Raw genomic sequence first — 22,578 nt, 5'->3', positions numbered from 1 at the left:
GTTTACGGTCTAAAGTGGCAAACTAAAGATTTGAGCACACGGGTGAAGACCTCACATTGAATGATGTTTGCCGAGCGGCGGCCCACCTTCACATACTTGATTTGATTTGCAATCAAAGCAAAGGTTAATGCACAAAACAATACAGTCAGCAGTTATACATCCGTACAGAGATGTTTAAAATTTGGGATAATTAGATATTAAAAAGACCATACTTGGCTCATTATAGAGCAAACCTGCTGCCAAAAGAGTATTTGTTGACTTGGCTTTTGTATCTGTTTGAAAAAGAACTGATTCAAAGAACCACTCTTATAAAAATGGTGTTCTTGTAGCATTTTTCTAATAATGGAGGACCTATATAAAGTAAATTGAGCTTTTCTGAGTATTTCTTTGTCCAAATTGTGGAAAAGGACCATATTTGTTACGATGGGCAGACCAGCAGCTCCCTGCTCTAAACTTTCTGCAACGGGGAGGGGAAAGGGGGATGGGGTTGCTCCTTGCCCACAATTCAAAGACAAATTTCATGATTTACTGCTGCTCTGCAGAAATTATGTCCTAGATTAATTAAAAGACCATTGGGAATGCTTTGAAAATAAATCAAAAGATGATGGGAGTGGGATTTAGAATAAAAGTGTGGATGGAAGTAATGAAGTAACTCAATGTTTGAAAGGTGACTTCTTATAATTTAGCTCAGAAAACATCCGTAAAGTTAGGAACAATGCTCAAAAACGAGCCTTGCATGTAAACACTCTCTGACAGCTGGATGTGTTTGGCGTGTTGAGCGGCGCTGGGTGTGTGTTTGGAGTTGCATCACCGCAGAGACCTGCAGGAGTGGGAGAGAGGGGTGTTGGTTTACGGAGGCCAGCTGCCCACCCGCCAGAGAGCCTTCCCATAAATTCTGCTCTCAGTTCGGTTGCAGAAGCAGCCCACCTTTCTGCAGAAAAGCTGCCAGAAATCCCAGAAACTGAGCTGCAAAGACGGATGGGAAGAGGAGGGAGGGATCCTTGCATTTTCTTGGTTTCTTGGTTGAAGTTTACCCCTTAAAGTCCCACTCTGATCATCTTCTGACCAATTCCAAAGCGTTCCCAGTGGTCTTTTAATGACGATTATGCTCTAAAACCCTGATGTTTTCTAGGAAATAGTTTCTGCAGAGTGGCAGGAATTCATTATAAATTTACCTCTGAGTTGTGGGTGTCATGGAGCAACCCCGCCCCCCCTTCCCGTCATCCATAACTGAGAGCTCTGATTTAAGCAGATCAGGGAGCTTGTGACCCACCCAGCATATTTTCTACCTCACAAAAAATAAAAATTTTCAAACAGCATTTTTTTCATCCTGATTCACAAAGATTTGAATAAAGAAATACTCAGAAATGCAATTTTGAGCTTAAATTTTTAATATATATCCTCCAACATGAGAAAAATGCCACAAGAACATGTTATAAACATCAAAACATCGTTTTCATTGGAGATGGTCTTTAATCTCTGAGAGGAAAATGGACATTAACGCCTTTTTTCCACCTGACTGCAATTGAAAGTGTATTCTTTATTTACAGTTCAGCCATTTATTGAGTGGACGCTGTTAAATGGCGCCACACTTTTGACTCGGCGACTGTGAAATGCGGCAGCATCAGTCGTATCGAACGGTCTCTGAGTTTCTGCTCTGAAGAGGATCAAAGCAGAACAGGCCTTTCGTGTCTTTCCTAACACGGCTGTTCCTTCCAGACGGATCAATATCGGATCTCGGTACCAGGCAGAGATTCCAGAGCTGAGACTGAGATCCGACGCCGAGCTGGATCAGCATCGGGCCGAGCTGGTTTGGGCTCCACTGAGTGCTTTGGAGGAGAAACCCGACTTCAAGCAGAAAGGTCTGAAAAACACCGACTTGGACTGAACCATTATCAGAAACTGGGAGATCTCCAGCATAGTCCTGAAATTTCCTGATCTCATCACTCTACCAATCCTATCCGACAGTGGAAGACCTCATGCACCTGGCCTGCTCCAGTGTTTTGTTTGGGGGGGGCACCAACCAGGAGTTAGCTCACCATTGTCTGCACCAGTGTGAAGGGGACATAATGGTGAGTTGGACAGAACAATCCATATTGTGCAGGTATTCCCACAAAGACTCCCAACATGTTCAGATTTTCCTTTTGTCCCTGGACGCCCACCTTCCTGATCCAGAAGATAATTTTTTCTAAAGTTCTGACCATTGACTGTAAAAACAATGGACAGCTCAACCCCTCCCTTCTCGTGCTCCCAAATAGGAAGTACCTTTGTGTACCGGGCGCCGCCATGTTGAAACCAGTCGACAGCGATTGGCCCGAGTCGCACTGAGTCATCGTATCTATGGCAGTTACTGTCACCATCGCCATAGATACGATGACTCGGAGCGACTCGGACCAATCACTGTCGACTGGTTTCAACATGGCGGCGCTCGTGTCAGGAAAAAACGGCGAGGGGTTTTGCCTCATTTCGCCAGGTGAGAAACTTTTTTTGGGTTCGTCTTTGTTTTTACAGTCTACAGCAGTGTTTTTCAACCAGTGTGCCGCGGCACACTATTGTGCCGTGGGAGATGGTCAAGTGTGCCGTGGGAAATTGCCCTCATTAACTGAAAAATTAAACATTTCCCATCTCCAGGATTTCAGCTCTGTGTTCATCCAAACAGGCCCTGATAAAACACTGAGGAGTTAGGAATATAAAAGATCGTAAAATACTTTTTCTTTGCGTTTATTTTATTTCATTAAAGACATTTTGATAAGAATGACAGTACCGCGATTCAGCTGCAACTCCGGCTGTATTTTGGAAAAGTCCCGTCCTTTTAACTGTCTCCACCAATCATTCTTGGGGAGCTTAATCACATGTCATCGGTCTGACCAATCAGAAGTGGTTAAAGTCTTCACTTCCTTGTCCCGATTTAGCTCGTAAACTCGCTCAGTTCTAACAAAAATACCAGCTAAAGCTCGTCTTTATCGGTGCAGCTTTCCACAGAATCCGATGTCAGACCGTGGAACAAGTGAACAAAACAAGGAAGCTCAGAGACGCGATCTCCGCCGGCCGTTTAATGCACTACATCTCCCATGATGCATTGGGTTGTGAGAGTGACAGCGCTCAAGGAGATCTGTTGTTAAACGTCTTGAAATCAATGAACACACATCAAACTGTTTTTACATCTTCTAACTTAACTTTTATTGCATCTTTTAGAAAAAAACAGCTGCAGTTTCAAGCTTTTTCTGCCACAATTATCTCAAAAATGCATGTGAGATTGTGGAGGGGCTGTAGATCAATACAGACTGAGCTTCTCCGTTTTTTTTGATTTTTTTTAAATTTTTGGATCCTGGTGTGCCGCGGGATTTTTTTTAAGGTTAAAGTGTGCCGTGGCTCAGAAAAGGTTGAAAAACACTGGTCTACAGGTCTGACCTGTGAAAAGGGACTTTTATTTTGTCTGTTTACAACAAAAAGTCCCTTACATCCACACTTCTCCTGATTGACAGCTGAAACCTGTCTTTTTTTTTTACCCTGTGGGGGGGGGTATCTCTCAGGGAGCAATCTTAGGGGCGGTTTCCAACTGGTTTCATATTCATAACGTACAGCTGCTACAGAATCATCTAGGGCCGTTGTACCCCTTCACTGGAGCAGCTGAGCCTTGCTCAAGGGCAGCTTAAGGGTGGGACAAACACTGCTGGGCCTCTGCCCCGCCCAACTTTTATCCTGCCGGCAGATTTTGGCAGCTATTAAGATGCATGAAAGAAAAAGCTGTTGTGGTACCAGACATAACGCCTCCCTCATGAGTATGTGGGAATATAGATGATAGACGGACAGATTCTGACTTGTAAAATCTAAAAAATACAAATTCACATTTCATTAATTAAGATGAAAAGGTTACATCTGAAAGCTAATCTAATCAGAACTAGTCAAATAAAGAAATGAGTTTTCTATATGATAATAATAAAAATAATAATACATTTTATTTAGAAAGAAATGCGCTTTACATTTTGAAAAAAATCTCAACGTGCTACATTATAGAACAGCAATAAAAACAGTTAACAAATAAGAATGACAAAAAGGAATGTCTTTGAGCCTTTTGTAAAGCTGTCGAGGCTTTGTGGGGCTCTGAGGGATTCGGGGAGGTTGTTCCAGAGTCGAGGAGCAGCAGCCTGAAAGGCTCTGTCCCCCACTGTGGTCAGCCTGGTCCGTGGTTGGTGAAGGCAATGAGTGACGTTTGAGCGCAGGAGGCATGAAGTGGCGTGCGGGGAAGGGAGCTCACTAAGGTAGGCAGGGGCAGTTCCATGGATGCATTGGTAGGTGAGGAGACAGAGTTTTGTAATGAATTCTGTAACGGATGGGCAGTGAAGTGACTGAAGAACAGGAGTGATGTGGTCAGGACCATGGCAGCGCAGTTTTAAATGTGCTGGAGCTTTTCCAGGCTCCTGCCAGGAATCTCAACAAGGAGAGCATCGCAGTAGTCCAGTCTGGAGGAGATATACTGTAGATTCACAATAATAAAGGTTTTTTTCCCCTACTATGAAAGCCAAAGTTTTTCAGTTATAATATAAAAACCTTTGGAAAAAAATCACATATATCTGAGAATTTCTCTTTTTCTTTCACTTTTGGGTGATAAATGCAATATGTTTTAGTTGAAATTCTGGTTAAATGAATGCATTTAAGCAAAATAAATTATGTAAATTGATCAAAACTTTGTTATTATCAGCTTGTGAACAAAAGCTATTAATAAGATAGGTATTAATAAGAAATAAAGTGTGATGGACAGTTTGTATGGTAGTGAAAAACAGTAAAAGTATTGAGTCATTTCTTGTGTGCAGAAACGTTTTTTTGTTTTCTTTTCTGTTGATCTCTGGCTGATTTCTGAGCGGAAATGACTGATCTGCAGAATTTCACTGCGCTCTGTTCTGAAACTGCGGCGGGTCTGAGATGACTGTGTCTGTAACAGTTACAGTTTAGGTTTTCAGCAGTGAGAAGCTGCTGCATGCACGGCCACAGCGCATGGAAAACCTCTGGCTTTTTTTATCAGCCACAAGATCACCTTTAGTTAATTATGACAATATCATCATAAATGTGTGTATATATATATATATACACACACACACACACACATAAATGTAGTCTGATTGGGATTTTTTTTAAAGCTCAAAGCTTTTCATTTCATTTTTTAAGATGAATAGCAATGAATTAGGCTACTTTTTTTGAGTGTTATTGCAACACTTTGGAGGCTTATATAAAGAATATAACTGTGGATTCAGCTACTCTCCCACATCCCAACAGACTTCTAAAGTGGGATCCTACTTTTGTCGGCTTTAACAGGTTCAGACAGCTACAGGATTATCCTAAAAAACCTAAATAAGCGGGTTGTTTAAATGGAAGAAACTGAAAAAAACCTTATAACCGTTTAATAAATCTCAGTATTTATGGATCTGATGAGAATTTCATGGGCATCGATCAAAATCAGTTATTTTTTAGTGGTTTTAGTGATTATGTACAGAAAGTATTAAAAGGACAATTATGCAAAAAGTGCAGCAAACACAAAGAACAAACAAAGAAGCTGCAACCATCATGACCATCAGGATAGATAAAAATCAAAGATAGAAGCAGAAACTCTCATGAGTTTACTCTAAAGTAAAAATAGATTATTGTGTAAAAGTAATGCGTCTTCTAGCGTATGTGGACAGATTTTTAGGTATAGATGCAAACTGTAAACAGATGGTTTTAAAGTCCAAATTCAAAACATTTGATTTTGAGTTCACCTCATGTCTCTTGTGTGATTTATACATATATATATATATATATATATATATATATATATATATATATATATATATATATATATATATATATATATATATTTAATTTGCATTAAAGCTGAATAAGTGACCAGCACGAGAACGTCTGAAAATGAAAACACTGTCATGAGGATTTTGATTACATTTTGCATTTCAGATTTTCTTCAATCATTCATGCTGAGCTTTAACGTCCCGCTCCGATCATCTTCTGATCCATTCTCAAAGCGTTCCCAGCGGTCTTTTAATCATGATGATGCCGTTTTTGGCCAAAACCTAAAAAACGGTTGATTTCTAGGACATAGTTTCTGCAGAGCGGCTGGAATTCATAAGAAATTAGCCTCAGAGTTGTAGGCAGGACTGTTGGAGCGGAATTAAGCCTGCCCTCATTTCCCATCATCGCTTTGTTTACACTCTCTCCCGCTAGCTGACAGCCCCGCCCTAACATTACCGGTTCAACAAAAATGGCGAGCAACATTTCTGCCATCTAGCCGTACAGTTTAGTTGCAGCTTGGACGAGGAAAACAGAGACGTGCAGGGATGTAGTTGTCTGGAAGTGGATGCATCAGAATGGAGCGCAGCAGGAAGCTTGTGGCCCACTGATTGTAGCAGCAGCTGCAAGCTTTTTCAAACTGTGTTTTTTTATTTGCTCCTGATTCACAACCATTTGAATGAAGAAATAATCAGAAACGCAGTTTTGATCTTAATTTTCTTTAATTATGTCCTCCATCCTCAGAAAAATGTCCCAAAAACATGTTAAAAACACCATTTTCATTGGAGTGGGTCTTTAAAGATTGCACAAAGTTGCAAGATTTTTTTCATTTTACTAATCAATAATTTTGTCATAGAAACCTCAAAACAACATAAATGATGTGCATGTGTTTGCAAGCTTTGTTTTTATTTTCCTTGGTTTGAGCTTCATCCAAACTCCATAAGGAATTAGACGGCAGCATTTAGGAAGCTTTGAGGGTCCTGCTGGTGAAGATTTGAGGCCCCGGCGACCAGGACTGGTCCAGCGTCGTCTAGGAAACCACAAGACGGTTTGGTGGGGGCTGTCAAAGCGCCCACTCTCTGCAGCAGTCCGGCTCAAACGGCATAATTCATGCACAGTTGGATGGCTCCTCTCAAAGAGCACAAGTTAACTCTCACTCCGACTTTTGCCGAGCGATTCTATTCGTATTGAAGAGAAGGAATGAGAGACGGGCGATTATCTCACCAGAATGTGCATGAGTCATTGTTTGGCTCGGTTTTTTAAGGGTAGAAAGCAGAACTGGAGCAGTTTGAAGGACTTGATTCTGTTTATGTGCAGCTGCTGCTGCTTTAAGGGTCAAATAAAACAGGACCTTTGTATTTTTTTTTTCTTCTTTTCAGGCGGCTTTGTCCATGCTGTTGCTGAAGAATCCAATCTTCCCCAGGTCGCATCACCTGTCCAGGTACCATTACTCGGGTAAGTGGCGCCTCACATGTTCTGCGTGAGGTTTAGAAAGTCCGAGTCGTTCCTCAAAGCAGCAGCTGCAGCAGCAGTGGTGCGAGCCTGGCGTCCTGGATGACTGGAGGCTTGTCTGGGTCAGTTTGAAGGTGGGGTGGGGGGGTTACAGCATGTGCCTAATCCCAGGGAGAAGACAGGAGACCCATTGTTTATGCAGTGCGTGTGGTTTAAAGGACAGGGGGTGGGACTCATCTACTAAAAGTTTTTATGGGTTGGAGAGGCTCGGCAAGTTTCTGCTTTTTTTTTTTTTTTTTTTTTTTTTTTTGCCACAAAAGGATTCTCTCTTTCGTGACGCGCGAGTCTGTAAGTCTGCACTCATGCCTCTGCAGGATCAGACAGCTGGACGGCAGCTGAGAGGCGCCAGTTCAACAAAGGCATCGGCACATACAAGAAGGACTTCTTCATGGTGCAGAAACAGGTACGAGTGGCAGAGGAGGAGACCTTCCACAGCAAATAGAAATTTTAGTTTCTATAGGTGGAGAGAAGCAAAATGCAGGTGCTGCACGGCTGTCTTTGTAGATCCCATAGTTGTTTGTTTGTTTTATTGCTAATTTTCTGGGAAATTGGAATAATTCGTTTCTACAGGACATATCTAATAACTTATTCTCATCTGCAGTAAAGTTTTTTCTGCTAATAAAATAAGATCAACTTCTTTAGAGCCGACTATCTCACTGCTTAACAAATTTAAATAAAGATTCTTTAAAGAGAGAAAAAAAATCATAGTTTGTTTGCTTTTGTAATTCATTTTGGTAATTATTGATTTTCTTAAGATAAATAACTGATCAAAATTTCATGTGTCATCAAGTCCTGTAATGTCACGACTAATTATCCTAAGTTTGATTTCTCTGTGTATAGATGAATTTCTGATTTCTGCTGTTTGATTAGTTTGTTGTTATTTTTGTTTGGATTGCTTGAATTCAACCATTTCCAAATCCAAACCATAAATAGTCTGAGAGGCTCAAATACGTTTGTGAAAGCCACAAATGCTAAACTCCCCTATATTTCCACAAAAAGGACATCAGATGTGGAATAACTGCAGGAAAGATTCAGATGTTAATCTATTAATTCAATTCAATTCAATTCAATTTTATTTGTATAGCCCAAAATCACAACAACAGTCGTCTCGATGGGCTTCGAAGTAAAACATGAAATCAAAAGGATCACGAATACAAAGAGTTCAATAGAAAAATACTAAAATGAACTAACAAACTGACTAAGCTATACTGGCATCCCTGCCCTTAGACCCCCCTTCGCGGTAAGGAAAAACTCCCAAAAAAAACGGATTCCGGAAAAAACGAAGAAACCTCAGGGGTGCCCACATGAAGGAGGGATCCTCCCCCAGGACGGACAGGCGATTTACCAGAAATCTTAGAGAAGAATTAACTTATCTAAATCTACAACTACATATATAAAAGTCCAGCAGACGAGCTTCATCCAGCCGTGGTTATCGGGACAGTCAAAGGCGCGAGTCGAGCCGGAGACAGGAACCACAGCCAGGTGTAGGAGCAGGAGCAGAGACGAGGTACTCGGTCAGGTACAGAGCAGAGACGAGCCAGAGATGAGCCAGAGGCAGGATCCACAGCCAGGTGTAGGAGCAGGAGCGAAGGCGAGGTAAACGGTCAGGAACTGGAGCACGGATGAGCCAACTGGAGTCTGGAAGCACTCCCACTCCCCAGGACGGGAGAGGAAAAGAGGGACAATACATGAATCGCACTGCACCAAACAGAGGCATGGAGAACTAAATGATAAATTATGATCAAGAATAGAGGAGAGGAAGGGTAGAAGTAAAAAAGGAAAGAGGACAGAACCCCAGTGTACCATAGTTACCCCAGCTTCAACTTCTAGCAGCCTTTTAAAAGAAATAGTTATTATTAAGTTTAATTTAAACAAACTAAAATTAAGTTAAATAATCTCTGAATACTAACTAGTCTGACAATAAGCCTGTCCAAAGAGGAATGTTTTCAGTCTAGCTTTGAATGTAGAAACTGAGTCGGCCTCTCTTATATGAGCTGGGAGTTTATTCCATAAGACAGGGGCTTGGTGGCTAAACGCTCTACCTCCAACCGTACTTTTACTAATTCTAGGAACCACAAGCAGTCCTGCATTTTGCGAGCGAAGTGTTCTCATTGGATGGTAAGGGACTATGAGGTCCTTAATATAGGACGGGGCCATTCCATGTAAGGCCTTATAGGTTAACAGGAGGATCTTGAACTTAATTCTAGAATCAACTGGGAGCCAATGGAGCGAAACTAACACAGGAGTGATGTGATCTCTTCTGCTGGTTCCAGCTAACAATCTAGCAGCTGCGTTCTGAACAAGCTGGAGACTTCTTAAGGAACTCTTAGGACACGCTGCTAACAAGGAGTTACAGTAATCCAGCCTCGACGTAACAAATGCATGGATGAGTTTTTCAGCATCACTCTTAGAAAGTATATTTCTGATCTTAGCAATATTCCGCAGGTGAAAAAAGGCAGTTCTACACGCCTGAGATATATGAGCCTTAAATGATAAATCCTGGTCAAGTAAAACCCCAAGGTTTCTAACTGTGGAATTGGGGGCTATACTTATACCATCCAGGGAGACTATCTGAGCAGACAGAGCATCTCTGAGGTTTTTAGGACCAAGTATAATGACCTCAGTTTTTTCTGGGTTCAAGAGGAGGTAATTAATTGTCATCCAGGTCTTGATGTCACTGATGCAGGCGTTCAGTTTCTCTATCTGGTCATTCTGGTCAGGCTTCATGGATAAATCAGGGCGGCCGTGGTGCAGCGGTAGGGCGGTCGTCCCATGATCGTAAGGTTGCAGGTTCGATTCCCGCCTTGCACGCCCATGAGTCGAAGTGTCCTTGGGCAAGACACTGAACCCCACCTTGCCTCTGGTGGTAGGCGGGCGCCTGTGTTTGGCAGCGGAGCGACCACCAGTGTGTGACTGTGTGTGTGAATGTGTGTGTGACTGGGTGAATGGGTCTGTGACTGTAAAGCGCTTTGTCCTTGTAGGAAGAAAGGCGCTATATAAGTATACGCCATTTACCAAATACAACTGCGTATCGTCGGCATAACAATGAAAATTAATGCTGTGTTTCCTGATTATGTTTCCTAGGGGTAACATATAAAGCGTAAACAGGATCGGTCCCAAGACTGAGCCCTGTGGGACTCCATAGTTGACTCGAGTGCACTGAGAGGAATGGCCATTTACATTAACGAACTGATACCTATCAGACAGATAGGATTTAAACCACTGGAGAGCAGATCCTCTGATCCCTATGTCCTGCTCTAATCTATGGAGTAAAATACCGTGGTCGATAGTGTCAAAGGCAGCACTGAGGTCCAACAGGACCAGAATAGAAAGTAGTCCCTTTTCTGAGGCCAATAACAAGTCATTAGAGACTCTAACTAGTGCAGTTTCCGTACTGTGGTGAGGTCTAAACCCCGACTGAAAGTCTTCAAAGTGGCTGTTGTCCTGTAGGTGGCAGTAAAGCTGCTTAACTACAACTCTTTCTAGGATTTTAGAAATAAAGGGCAGGTTTGATATCGGTCTATAGTTGGCCAAGATGCTAGGATCCAAACTGGGCTTTTTCAGAAGAGGTTTAACAACTGCATATTTAAAAGACTGTGGCACGTAACCCGTTTCCAGAGAGGCATTTATCATTGTTAATATGGGATCATTAATTAGGGGAAAAGTTTCTTTAAAAAGTCTAGTGGGAATTGGGTCTAACAGACACGTTGAGGATTTGGAGGACGTAATAATTGATGTTATTTCCGCTTGATCCACAGCAGTGAAGCAGTCTAATGTTACAGAGGTTTCTATGGATGCCTCCATTTCTACCGCTTCAGCCTGTTCTGGGCTGATAGTAGGAATAACTTGATTTAACTTATGTCTAATATTTGAGATTTTACTATCGAAAAATGTAAGAAAATCATCAGAGCTGAGAGAAACAGGAACATGTGGTTCTACTGAGCTCTGACTGCGAGTTAATTTAGCTATAGTGCTAAAAAGAAATCTTGGATTGTTTCCATTCTCTGATATTAAGGTTGAATAGTACTGGCTTCTAGCTCTACGCAGAGCTTTTTTATAATTTAATAGGCTATGTTTCCAGATATGTTTCCAGATATCCAGAGAAACATTCAGAATAAAAGACAGAATAAACCAACAAGATTCATTAAAAGGTACTTTTTAAAAAACATTTTGAATTAACTGTTTAAGTGTTTATTTCTTGTAAAAATACTTTTTGTATAAATTTAATTGGGATTTAATGAAAAAAGGGGCCTGGACTTGATAAATTGTTCATCCTAAACCCTTTTCAAACTTTGCATATTGTCATTTATTGTCATATTTCTGTTTATGGTGTTTAGTTTATCTTATCTGTCCAAAAAGTTAAAGTGAACACCTGGTTTGCAGGTAACCACCAAGACGGTAGCGCAGTGCGTGGAGTTCTACTACTCCTTTAAGAAACAGGTGAAGATCGGTCGCAGCGGGACGCTGGTTTACGGCGTGTCCGAGCCCCCGGAGAGCCGGACCACTGCTGAGGAGCTGGACCTCAAGGTCAGACCCAGCGAATATTCCAAACATCCATGTTTTCTCAAGAAAACAAAAGGCTAGAGTCACTTTCCACTTTAACAAAAAAAATCACCAGGAAGAAGGAAAAAGTCACATTTTGTTGTTTAAATAATCAGGGAGCCTTCTCTTCCAGAGAAATGCGTCTCAGGAACTGTGCTTGTGGGTCAGCAGGGCCCTCACAGACTGGAGCCGCAGCCGGAGGAGGACAGCAGGAAGTGGGAAGGTTCGCCTGACAGGAAGCTGGACGTCTGTCCCACCGGGGTGACCCACTCGCTGCAGCCTGCAGAGAACGTGAGTCCTCAAGAGTCGTGGAGGAACAAAAAGATTTTTCTGGTTATTAGAATACTGCCATTTCTTTTCTTTTTTTTTTTCTTTTTCTCTGGTGTTTTTTCACATTTGAATGGTCAGAATAAAAATACATTCAAATAAAAAAAAGGAAGGAAGCTTAATAATTATAATTTTCAGTTAGTTAAACTTTCCAAACCAGCCTGGAATAATCGGAAAATTCTACACAAAATCCTAGATAAACTGGTGAAACGAGGCCAAAAAATTTTGAGTTAAGAAATAAAGGAAGAAAATATCTGTCCAAGTAAAGGCCAATTAAAGATCTGCAATCTTTAACGCTAGAAGAGCCATTCAGGACAGTTTCTTAAAGACCAAAACCCAGCGAGAGACGTAAAATCCCACTTTATGTTTACATAAATAAACGTTTTTGTGGCCGTTTTCTGTTTAAAAAAATGCCTGTTTCAAATATTTACAGTAATTGAATGATAACGGGGTTATACTTTTCTATGTATGACAGCTTCTTTCACTTTTGTCATTATTAATATTATCAGGATTCCTTTCAAAATAAAAGACACCCAGTGTCAAAGAAGATCCTCCCGCTTCAGCAGGTTGACTTGAATGAAAAATGGGAAAATGGACAGTAGATGCAAACATTTACCATCCTTTTGCTCAGTTACCTGACATGATAAAAGTATAAACAGAAAGGAAAAAACTTGATTGACTAAAAGTAATTAGCCAAATTGAACCCTAATCCTTACCGATTATTTATTCAAATTATTTTTATTTTATTTATTTTTTTCAAAACCAAAGAGCCACATTAGAGAGACGAAGCCGGAGCTGCATGAGGCTCCGGGGCCTCAGGTTGCAGACCCCTGATGTAGAACAGATGAGAAAGAGTTTGACATATTGCCGTCTGGAATACAGTGTTCCCTTGCTATATTGTGGTGTGCCTTTCCTGGTCATGCTGATTTTTTTTTTCCTGTGCAGTTTTGCATACAATTTTATTTTTTATTTTTTTTTAGCAGTACGTTGTGTTGTCAATCAATTTCCTCTGTGCCGTGTCTCCTGTACTGAATGCACTCTCAGTTTGGCAAATCTATTTAAATCTTTGTGAAACGTCTGTCTGAAAAAGTGTGTAGTGAAGAGTTTTACAGCCGTAATCCTACTATGCGGATTATTATTTTTAGAACCTAACTCTTTCGAATAATGAGGGAACACTGTCCAGGCCCTGGACCTGGAACTTACTAGAAATAACCAAGTGATGAAAATGACTCTTAAAACACAACAGGGATTCATCTAGGAAGTCCAAACCGAAGCGTTTACATGGCTCTGCAAGACTCTGGATGGCTCTGCATGGCTCTGTATGGCTCTGCATGGCTCTGCATGGCTCTGCATGGCTCTGCATGGCTCTGCATGGCCTGCATGGCTCTGCATGGCTGTGCATGGCCTGCATGGCTCTGCATGGCTCTGTATGGCTCTGCATGGCTCTGCATGGCTCTGCATGGCTGTGCATGGCTGTGCATGGCCTGCATGGCTCTGCATGGCCTGCATGGCTCTGCATGGCTGTGCATGGCCTGCATGGGTCTGCATGGCTCTGCATGGCTGTGTATGGCTCTGCATGGCCTGCATGGCTCTGCATGGCTCTGCATGGCTCTACATGGCTCTACATGGCTCTGCATGGCTCTGTATGGCTCTGCATGGCTCTGCATGGCTCTGCATGGCTGTGCATGGCTGTGCATGGCCTGCATGGCTCTGCATGGCTGTGCATGGCCTGCATGGGTCTGCATGGCTCTGCATGGCTGTGTATGGCTCTGCATGCACGGCTGCAGTGTTTGCATTGTGTTCCCTGCAGCTGCTTGTGTCCTTATCGTTGGTTAAAAATGTTCAGTAGCGACAGAAATGGGATAAAAACAGCTTGACTGCTTCGTCCTGCTGTTTCATATTCATGCAGACGCTTTTTTCAAAGCCGTTGGGTTCCGTTGGCCCCTAACAACCAAGTGTCGGTGCCGCTCTGTAACACTGGATTCACAGGACGACCAGGCAAATGGGTGAAAAGATGCACCTTTGTTCCACTAAAGTAGATTTATTACTTTTGTGAAGCCCCGACCACCTCATTTAGTCTGTTTAATCTGTTTTTCATTGTTAAGTGACCCATTTGCAAACCAACAAAGTGATCTTGCCTCCGTTTACTAATACTTTACATTTGATTCTTTATGTTTGCCTCAGAAGTTGAGAACTGAAACATTGTTGTGTGCTTTTTTTTTAACCTTTTTTACTTTTCAAGCTGAATATCAGGCCATGAGAGGCTGTGTTGTTGTTGTTGTTCAGCCTCCTGGTTGGGAAACCGTTCTTGGTTTCTTCACACTTGTCCTTTTGAACTCCAGACGTGGCACACATGTGCTCGGTTTGCTGCCCCCTTCTGGACTGTCAGAGGAAACGCCTTCCATTATGATCGGCTCCAGGATGTCCGTCAGCATGACTCCACAAAGAGTCCATTGGTTATTGCTGCTCATGCGTTGTGTGCAGAGGTGCACGCTAACGGGCGCTCGTCTGCACGCCCCCTACAGGGTTTTGCCTCAAAAGTCTTCACACCTCTGCTTGTTTGTGTGCAGTCTGGTTTGGTCTTCATCATGAAGAGCCAGGAGCATGTGGCCAGAGACCAGCCGCTGTCCAGGGTCATCCATCCATCTCCCCTCAACGCCAAGCCGCGTTATGACGTCACGCCGCGACGCTCCAGCCCCTCTGCGGGCAACCAAGTGCTCGCCGGTCAGGAGGGGGAATTCCCCTGCAAGAAGTGCGGCAGGTCAGTCCCTCCAACACAACGCCGTTTACGCAGCAGCTTTTTCCGCCGTCACCTGAAAGTTGAGGCACGAAAGCCCACTTGGAATATAAATCAGTAAACAGACGAGCGTCTGATAGAGAAAGCCTTCTGTCATGGTTTCAGCTGAAAAACGGCTCGTCCTGCCAACTGTGTCCTAGCAACAGGAAGTCGGATGAGGCAGAGCGCGGCGCTCATCAATGAAAGTCAGCCTGGTGACTTGAAATGAGCCGCATGCTGCGCTTTTCTTTAGACGGAATCCAGTTTCAGGAAAAGGTGTGAAAGCTGAGTTAACACGCCAAGCCGAGATTTTCACGCTTTTTCAGCACATTTTAACTCCTTCATCACTTTGACGACTTAAATCAGGCCAGTTTCAGGTTTACTCAGCGGTTTCCGGACTTCCCGGAAGTTTTTATTTTTCCAATTTAAAACATTTTTTAGTACTTAGAAGTTCAATGTCTGTTGAAAATCACAACATATAGATGAAATATTGTCCACTGTTCTGCATTTAGCAGGTAAACAACATTTTATATCATAAAAAAAGGTAAATCCTAGTATTTACTTTATTTTTTATTAATTCAGACAAATTCAGCCTTTAACTCTGCAGTTTTAGCAGCTATATAGCAAAAGTCAACATTCTTAAATTTTCTTCCATTTAATTTTTTAGTAGTGTTGCAGAATCGTTATGTATTATAATAGTATTTTTTACTTTTATGTTATTTAAATTCTTTTGTCCTTTTATATGTTACGGTTTTAGATTTATCCTGCAAAGTTATTTGATTTTATTTAATTAAGTTTTGAAAATAATTTTATGAAGTATTGTATTTTGACAGACAAAAATTGGAGACATTTGGTTAAATATAATTGAGTAAAAAAACGATCCAAACTACGACAGATCCTGCTGATCTGAAGGATTGACGGACTCCTCCTCCGCTCTGCAGGGTTTTCTACAAGGTGAAGAGCCGCAGCGCCCACATGAAGAGCCACGCCGAGCAGGAGAAGAAGGCGGCGGCTCTGCGGCAGAAAGAAGCCGAGGAGCGGGCGGCGGCCTTCCTGGCTGCGGGGCACCAGAACGGAAAGCAGCTGAGCAGGACCAATGAGGACTTTTCAGGCGGCGAGGACGAGGAGGACTGGCACTTGGAGGAAGGTCGTAGACACTGACGGGTTTGTGCAGAAATCTCTCCAGTGGAACGCCCGTTTCCCTGGGCAACACAAACTCTTTTACCCCCCGGAAGCTTTTGGACTGTGGGAGTTTCCATTTTTGTAATCGTTGAACTTTTCGCAGACGTCCCCTTTACTCTGCCTGAAAAGCTGTTCTGGTTTCCTCTCTCGGTCACAGGGCTCACTGAAACAAAAGCCATGCCGCTTCCTCCGGCTGCCGCGCGCCTCTTTCCTCAGCACTTTGAGCTCTCTGAGTTTTTTTGTGTGAAGTCTCGGACGAGCCACGCGTCTCTTTTTTGTCCCAGCTGTCAAACGCAGACGGATGCGGCGGCGGTGACCATAAGGCCACGCTGCTGCTGCTGCGTTCTGCGCTCCGAGACAAACGGACGACAGCAAACAAGCCGCCCGCTGCCAAAGGAGCTTTTTTTCTGACGCATGAAATGTTTATTTGGGCTTTACTTCTGTGAACCCCCCCTCACATGAGCTCCCATCACAGTTCCTCATCCTTCCTGTTTATGCCTTGGATGTTTTGGTGTTTTTTTTTATCTCGGAATGACAATCAATTTTACACACTTGGTGTTTTCCTTTTGTTAAACTGAACATACATATATATGTAAAGACACACACAAACATTTGTTACTCTGTCTTTTGTGTGGTTCTATCTGGTTATTGTTCATTAGTGAATATTCCTGTTGGTGGTTTTATTAATATTATTATATCCTGGTTTTGGCTGCAATTTTATTTTATGCTTTTTTGTTTAATTTAAAAACAGAGTTAATGCTAGATGCTGCCTGTTTAGAACTGTGACAGTTAATATTGTTATTGTTGTTGATAATATTTTTGGAGGCGGCCAGAATGAAGAAAAAGCAGAATATGTGCAATAGAACAAGTTGGATTTCCCCCCCCACACACACCCGTTTATGATTGGCCTGGTCCTTCAACCCCCCCCCAGCTGTCAATCAGCTGTTGTGGAAGCCTTTAAGTCCCGTGAGCGACGGCGAGGCGTCATTTGTGTCGGCATACGTACACAACCATCCAGCTGCAGACTCCTTTCAGAGTTCACCTACTTGAAAACAAGTTTTTATTTTTTTGTTTCTTTGAATTCTTTCCTCTCAAAGATTACGCACAATTTGCTGCAATTCTGCAAAAAGTGTCCTCACAAACCTTCATGGAGGAAGTCTGAAGCGGCTGAAAGTGAAAATGGTTTTTCCTACCTCAGTTATTTTGCTTCTGCACCTCCCTCAGACTGTTGCCTATTAACGGATAAAACTTTGCTCCCTTAAAGACATTTCACGTCTGTGTTTTTTTTTCCAACTAAAACTCAACATTTTCTGCTGCTTATCACACAAAAAGTTCTACTCTGAGATCTCACTTCTCTGGGACATATGCTGCCAATGCTAGTGTCCGTTCTCTGAAACGGTTCAGACTGAAATTCGTTTGTCTGCAGTTGGATTTTTCAAAACGCACCTGCGCCAAAAACATGAAATTCTGGGTTTTCTGAGCAGATCTGAACGGACGGCGTTCACTTGGAGCACTGAAACTTTTTTTTTTTTTTCTCCCCAGATTCGTTAATCAAAACATATCTCCACGTTAAGCCCTTAAGCCTGGAGCCGGTGTCTGTTGCCGTGGCAACAGATGGGTTAAAGGGTTGTTTTCTTATAAAGGACAAAACCTAGTGGGGGTCGGCGAGTAAAGGCTCCGTGAGTTTACCCTGGGTCTATGCAGAGTCTGTTGCGTGTGAACGAGTGAGTTATCGTCTTAAAGGTGTGTATGAGTGCTGGAAAATAAAATGTTTGCTTGGTGACAGGTAAAAATTGACTGTTCACATGTTTGATAAGTTATTTATATTTCCTTTTTCTTTGTCTTGAAGCTCTTTTTCTAAGGGGTTCACACACAAAAAAAGGTTTCTATCAAGCATAGAAACCACCACAAACGATTGGCTGTAGACTTTCTTTATTTCATCCAGTTAATTAAGGGAAATTAAAGGGGACAAAAGGTTTATTTAGCTAAAAATGAGACGTGTATATGAAAGCAATTCTATGTTTGCATAATTTCTATGCTATTTTCCTATAGGGTTTACACTAACGATGAAAACAGAAGGGATTTCAAGTGCTTTTTATTACGTATCTGTTTTGATTTGATTTTTACGCCTGTGTTTTTTAGTAATGATTTTATGAAGCACTGTATATTAAAGGTTTTAAACATCCACTTGACTATTAAAGAGCTTTATTTTTTATATGTTAATGTCATAAATTCTGAAGGAAACTAGCAAATGTTTTATAAAAAAAAAAAAATAAGCATTATTTCTTACAACTTAATTTACATTGTAAAATATTTAGAACCAGCGAAATGTAACAGTAACCTTAAATAGCCTATGGTTGTGTCAAAAAATTTGCATTTTTATTTTTAATCTTTTTTTTTTAGCTCTTGCCAAATTAAATTAAATCAATTCTTAAAATTGGGTAATTTAATTTCTACAAAAATGTACAAAACCTTTACACTGAAAAGGATAAAATTGTTGGGTAGCTTTGGTGTAAAATAACGTTATTTCAAGTGTCAAAATATTTTAATTTTCAACAGTTTGATGTAAAGTACTGTAAATTCCCAGTTCATCCAAACGCAACGTCAGACCGGAACTATGTCGCGCGGTTCTTTTAGCGGTTTCGTCGGCGTTTCTGGAGGGAAGGTGTTACAGGGACAACAGCCCGTGTGCTATAAAATAAGTGTGAGAAAAAGAATTATTTTCAGACTATATTATTTTTAAATGCTTTTTTGTTTCTACATTAAGTAAAAACAAAGTTAACTCTACTGAAAGCATCAATAGTTGTTAGCGTTGCTGTTTTATTGGAGTCACATTTTTTTATTTCAAAGAGAAGCTGAGAGAGGAACAATGTCCTCCAAGGGGAACAAAATGTTTCCTTGGATGTCTGGAGGTTTGGTCACGTGTTTTGGGGGTTACCAGTCTTCCTCCTTTCGCTCTGAACCATATTCAAAACTTAAATGAAAAATACGTCCAGAATAAACATGCTGAAGAAACTCCTGTACAAGAAAGCCATGTACAACTGACAAACCTTTAGTGCCCTCGACTCTAAGCCACAACAAGGCAAATAATAGGACATAACTCATCGTTCAGATAGATTAGATTGTTTGCATCTCCTCACATGACATCTACTTATTTAACTTTTTAGTTTCAATTTTGAAACGGTCAGAACATCCAGCAGTGAGAACTGAATAAAATACTCAGATGACCAAAGACCTCAAAGTCAAAGTAAACTTCATTGTTAATCTATAATTTTTTCACATACATAGAAATTGAAATTCCTTTTTTCTTCAAACTCCAGTCTTAACGGGGAATCTAGCTTCAAATTACAGAATAAAATAGAATAAGACGAACAAATAAGGTGACTATAAATAGAGAAAAATAAAGTGACTGTAGTATAGTTCTTCATTTTTTACAGCACCAGTGGACTGGTGGAAGGTGCAGTTCAGTGCTGATGAGGTAGATGACGTGTGTGTGTGTGTCAGAGTTCAGCAGAGCAGGGGGGGAACGGGGCAACAAGAGGGGAGGGGGGGCAGGGCTGGGAGAGAGTTCAGCTTCCTGACAGCCTGGTGGAGAAAACTGTCTCTGAGTCTGCTGGTCCTGGCCTGAAGACTACGTAGTCTCGTCCCGGACTGCAGCAGACTGAAGAAGCTGTGGGATGGATGGGCCGAGTCGTCTGCAATGCAGAGGGCTTTTCGGGTGAGACGGGTGCTGTGTGGATGTCCTGGAGGGAGGGAAGAGGGGCACCGATGATCCTCTCAGGTGCCCCTCACGATGCGTTGGAGCGACTTCTGGCAGGACCTCCTTCCAGATCAAACTTTATAGTCCAATTGCTTCAAGAACATAATCGTTTAATGTCTTGGCTGAGCTGATCTTTAAAAAGAATTATGTAACACTTCAAAAGTGGTCAGGTTGTCATTAAAATTAGTTTATAGTGTACGGTTGCTGTCAGGAAATCCCTCAAGCTGTGGTTTGATGAGGAACTCTGGAGTGGCAGAGAAGAACGTTGGAGTTGTTCAGGACATGCACGAGGGCTGGGAGACAGTGGTGAAATGTGCAGTAGGTGTGACAGAGGAGTTCAAGGTGGAGCTGGGACCACACCAACAATAAGCTTTGAGCTCCTTGTTGTCTGCAGACCAACAGATGAGTTTAGACAGGAATCTCTGTGAACCATATTCTTTGCAGATGACATTGTGATCTGCAGTGAGACCAGGGAACAGGTGGAGAAACATCTAGCGAGGGGGAGGTGGAGATGTGCAGCAAGACGGAGTATGCTTGTGTAAATGAGAGCAACTGAAATGGAATGGTGAGGTTACAGGGAAGAAAGTGGAGGATCAACAGAGGGGGTTGGAAAGAGGTGAAAAGACGTGTGCAAGAAGATTGGGACGAGTGGAGGAAGGTTTCAGGTGTGATGTCAGTAAAAGTGTCAGTAAGAATGAAATAAAACTGTTGAGAATAGCCATGTTGTTGGTTTAGAGACTCTGAGAAAGAGACATGAGGGAGAGCTGGAGGTTCTCTTTGGGAGAGACCGGGATGGACAGGATCAGGAATGAATCCATCAGAGTAACAGATTATGACAGATGTTTTGAAGATAAATGGAGGGAAGCAGTTGTGCTATCCTAGGCACTTTAACGTTGGGAGTTGGGTCATCTAGACCCACTAGACAGTGCTCTGAACCTTTTTTCTTCAATGATTTGTGATCTTCACTGGTGTCTGTGGATAACATGAAATCTTTCCACCTTTATCCACCTTTGTCATGGTAGGGAGAACACATCAATGTAAGGGTGGGGTCATCTAAGATAGCACAAGGGCTAAGATGGTTTAGACACATTGAGACAAGAAAATCGGATGTCAGTAAAAGGATGCTGAGGATGAAACTATCAGGAAAAGAAGAGGTTCATGCATGTGGAGAAGGAGGACATGAGAGGGATTGGTTTGAGTGAGGAGGATGCAGAGGATGGAGGAGGAAACCAAAAAGAGAGCAGATGAGAAGCAACGACCTGACACTTGTAAATCATCTGTCGTCCACAAGGAGGCGGCCTTGTTACAGTAATTCCTGCAGGAAAGTACAAAGTAAAACAATGAAAAAAGAAACAAAAATATATAAAGTGGTATTATTGATTTTGTTTGTATTGTTTCATGAAGCACTTTGGTTGCCCCATACATGATAAAAGCGCAGGTTCCCTGTTTTCTCCCTGTCTTAATTTGTTAAGAAAAATAATAATTAAAGAAAAACTATACGTTAATTTCTTTGTAAACAGTTGAACAGTTATTAATATTTGGGTTTCCGGTCTTCAAGATGGGGTTTATTGTAGCTTGTGAAACTTCACATGTTTTTTTTAACCCTGAAAAACCCAACAACAATTTTCTTCATAGCTTTTGAAGCCAATTTAACAAATTTGGAATTTTTTTTGGTTCATTTTGGGAAGCAGTAATTAACAGCAGCCAAAAAAAGGGGGGAAAAAGTAAATCAATCAAAAAAATGAGAGCCTGTGGGTTCTCCACGGTTAAGTTCCATAAAGCTTAAACACTTTTTCAGACGGATGAATATTCGTTTTTATAGGTGTTTTCCAGTTTTTTGTTAATCAGCCAACCAGTTATCTGTTTAGTGTCAAAGTGGTGTATATAGAATGTTTATTTGGAGCCCTAGTAACTCTTGGCCCAAGGCGATAACCAACCTTAATCTGATGTCCAACCGGGATTTCCTTTGCTCTGCTTGAGAGCTTGTAAAGGTGCTCATTTACCTTCATACTTCTCCTCTATGAGCCCCATGCAAAGATTTGATGCCCAAATGAAAGTTTATTAGCACATTTCAGCAATCATTAAAACATCCTCACTGGAAAAACTCTAAATCTGACCAAATATGTTTGTCTAATTTGACCTCAAACTAAGCTTTAAAGTTGATGAAGTTGCAGGAAACATTTAAAAAAAATGTGATTAAACAAATTACTCCAAAATATTCTAAATTTCATACGTAATAAAGACACAAACTACCAGGTAGATCAAGTGAAACGTTGCTATTTATTATAGTCAAGTTAATTTGACAGGAAATAAACTTTTATAGGATTTAAAACTGTTGCAGAATAAATAGACACCAGTGTAGGATGCACACAAAAGTAAGCCATTATAGTCATTTTTACTAAATCCTAAAAACATGGACTCTCTGCTTAGTTTTATGTGAGATTTTTTATTATGGTGTGCAGCATGTGAAATCGTTTGTGCAGCCATGGATCCAGCAATGCAAATTAAACTATCCCTGTTCCTGTTAGCACTACAGCGAGCAGCAGGGCAGTCTGGGAAAGGCAAAGCAGAGCAGCATGCAGCTCAGATGTGTTCTCGCCTCCTCTGTCTGTTCCAGCTCGTGGGAGGAAGAAGAGGAGGAGGAGGAGGAGGAGGAGGAGGACAAAGAAAACAGGAGGGAAGAGAACAGAAACTTTATGTG

The 22,578-nt window shown here is 41.6% G+C and overlaps 1 protein-coding gene across 2 annotated transcripts in view; it reads left to right on the top strand.

Moving 5' to 3' along the window:
* LOC101173423 (ELM2 and SANT domain-containing protein 1) overlaps window positions 1–18,304 on the top strand; it is a 28,561-nt gene extending 10,257 nt beyond the window's left edge. For both annotated transcript variants that reach the window (XM_011490160.3, XM_011490159.3), the window contains exons 6-13: window positions 1,720–1,862; window positions 1,969–2,072; window positions 7,158–7,233; window positions 7,605–7,693; window positions 11,674–11,817; window positions 12,004–12,123; window positions 14,730–14,920; window positions 15,877–18,304. In XM_011490160.3, coding sequence (XP_011488462.1) covers window positions 1,720–1,862; window positions 1,969–2,072; window positions 7,158–7,233; window positions 7,605–7,693; window positions 11,674–11,817; window positions 12,004–12,123; window positions 14,730–14,920; window positions 15,877–16,096 — 1,087 coding nt within the window. In that variant the 3' untranslated portion in view covers window positions 16,097–18,304. The remainder of the gene's footprint in view (window positions 1–1,719; window positions 1,863–1,968; window positions 2,073–7,157; window positions 7,234–7,604; window positions 7,694–11,673; window positions 11,818–12,003; window positions 12,124–14,729; window positions 14,921–15,876) is intronic.
* The last annotated feature ends 4,274 nt before the right edge of the window (window positions 18,305–22,578 follow it).

This window comes from Oryzias latipes, chromosome 22 (assembly GCF_002234675.1).
Source record: "Oryzias latipes chromosome 22, ASM223467v1".
In the NCBI taxonomy this organism is placed as follows: Eukaryota; Metazoa; Chordata; class Actinopteri; order Beloniformes; family Adrianichthyidae; genus Oryzias; species Oryzias latipes.
Note: the sequence above shows the minus strand (reverse complement) of the source record. Positions and strands in the feature narration are given on the sequence as shown.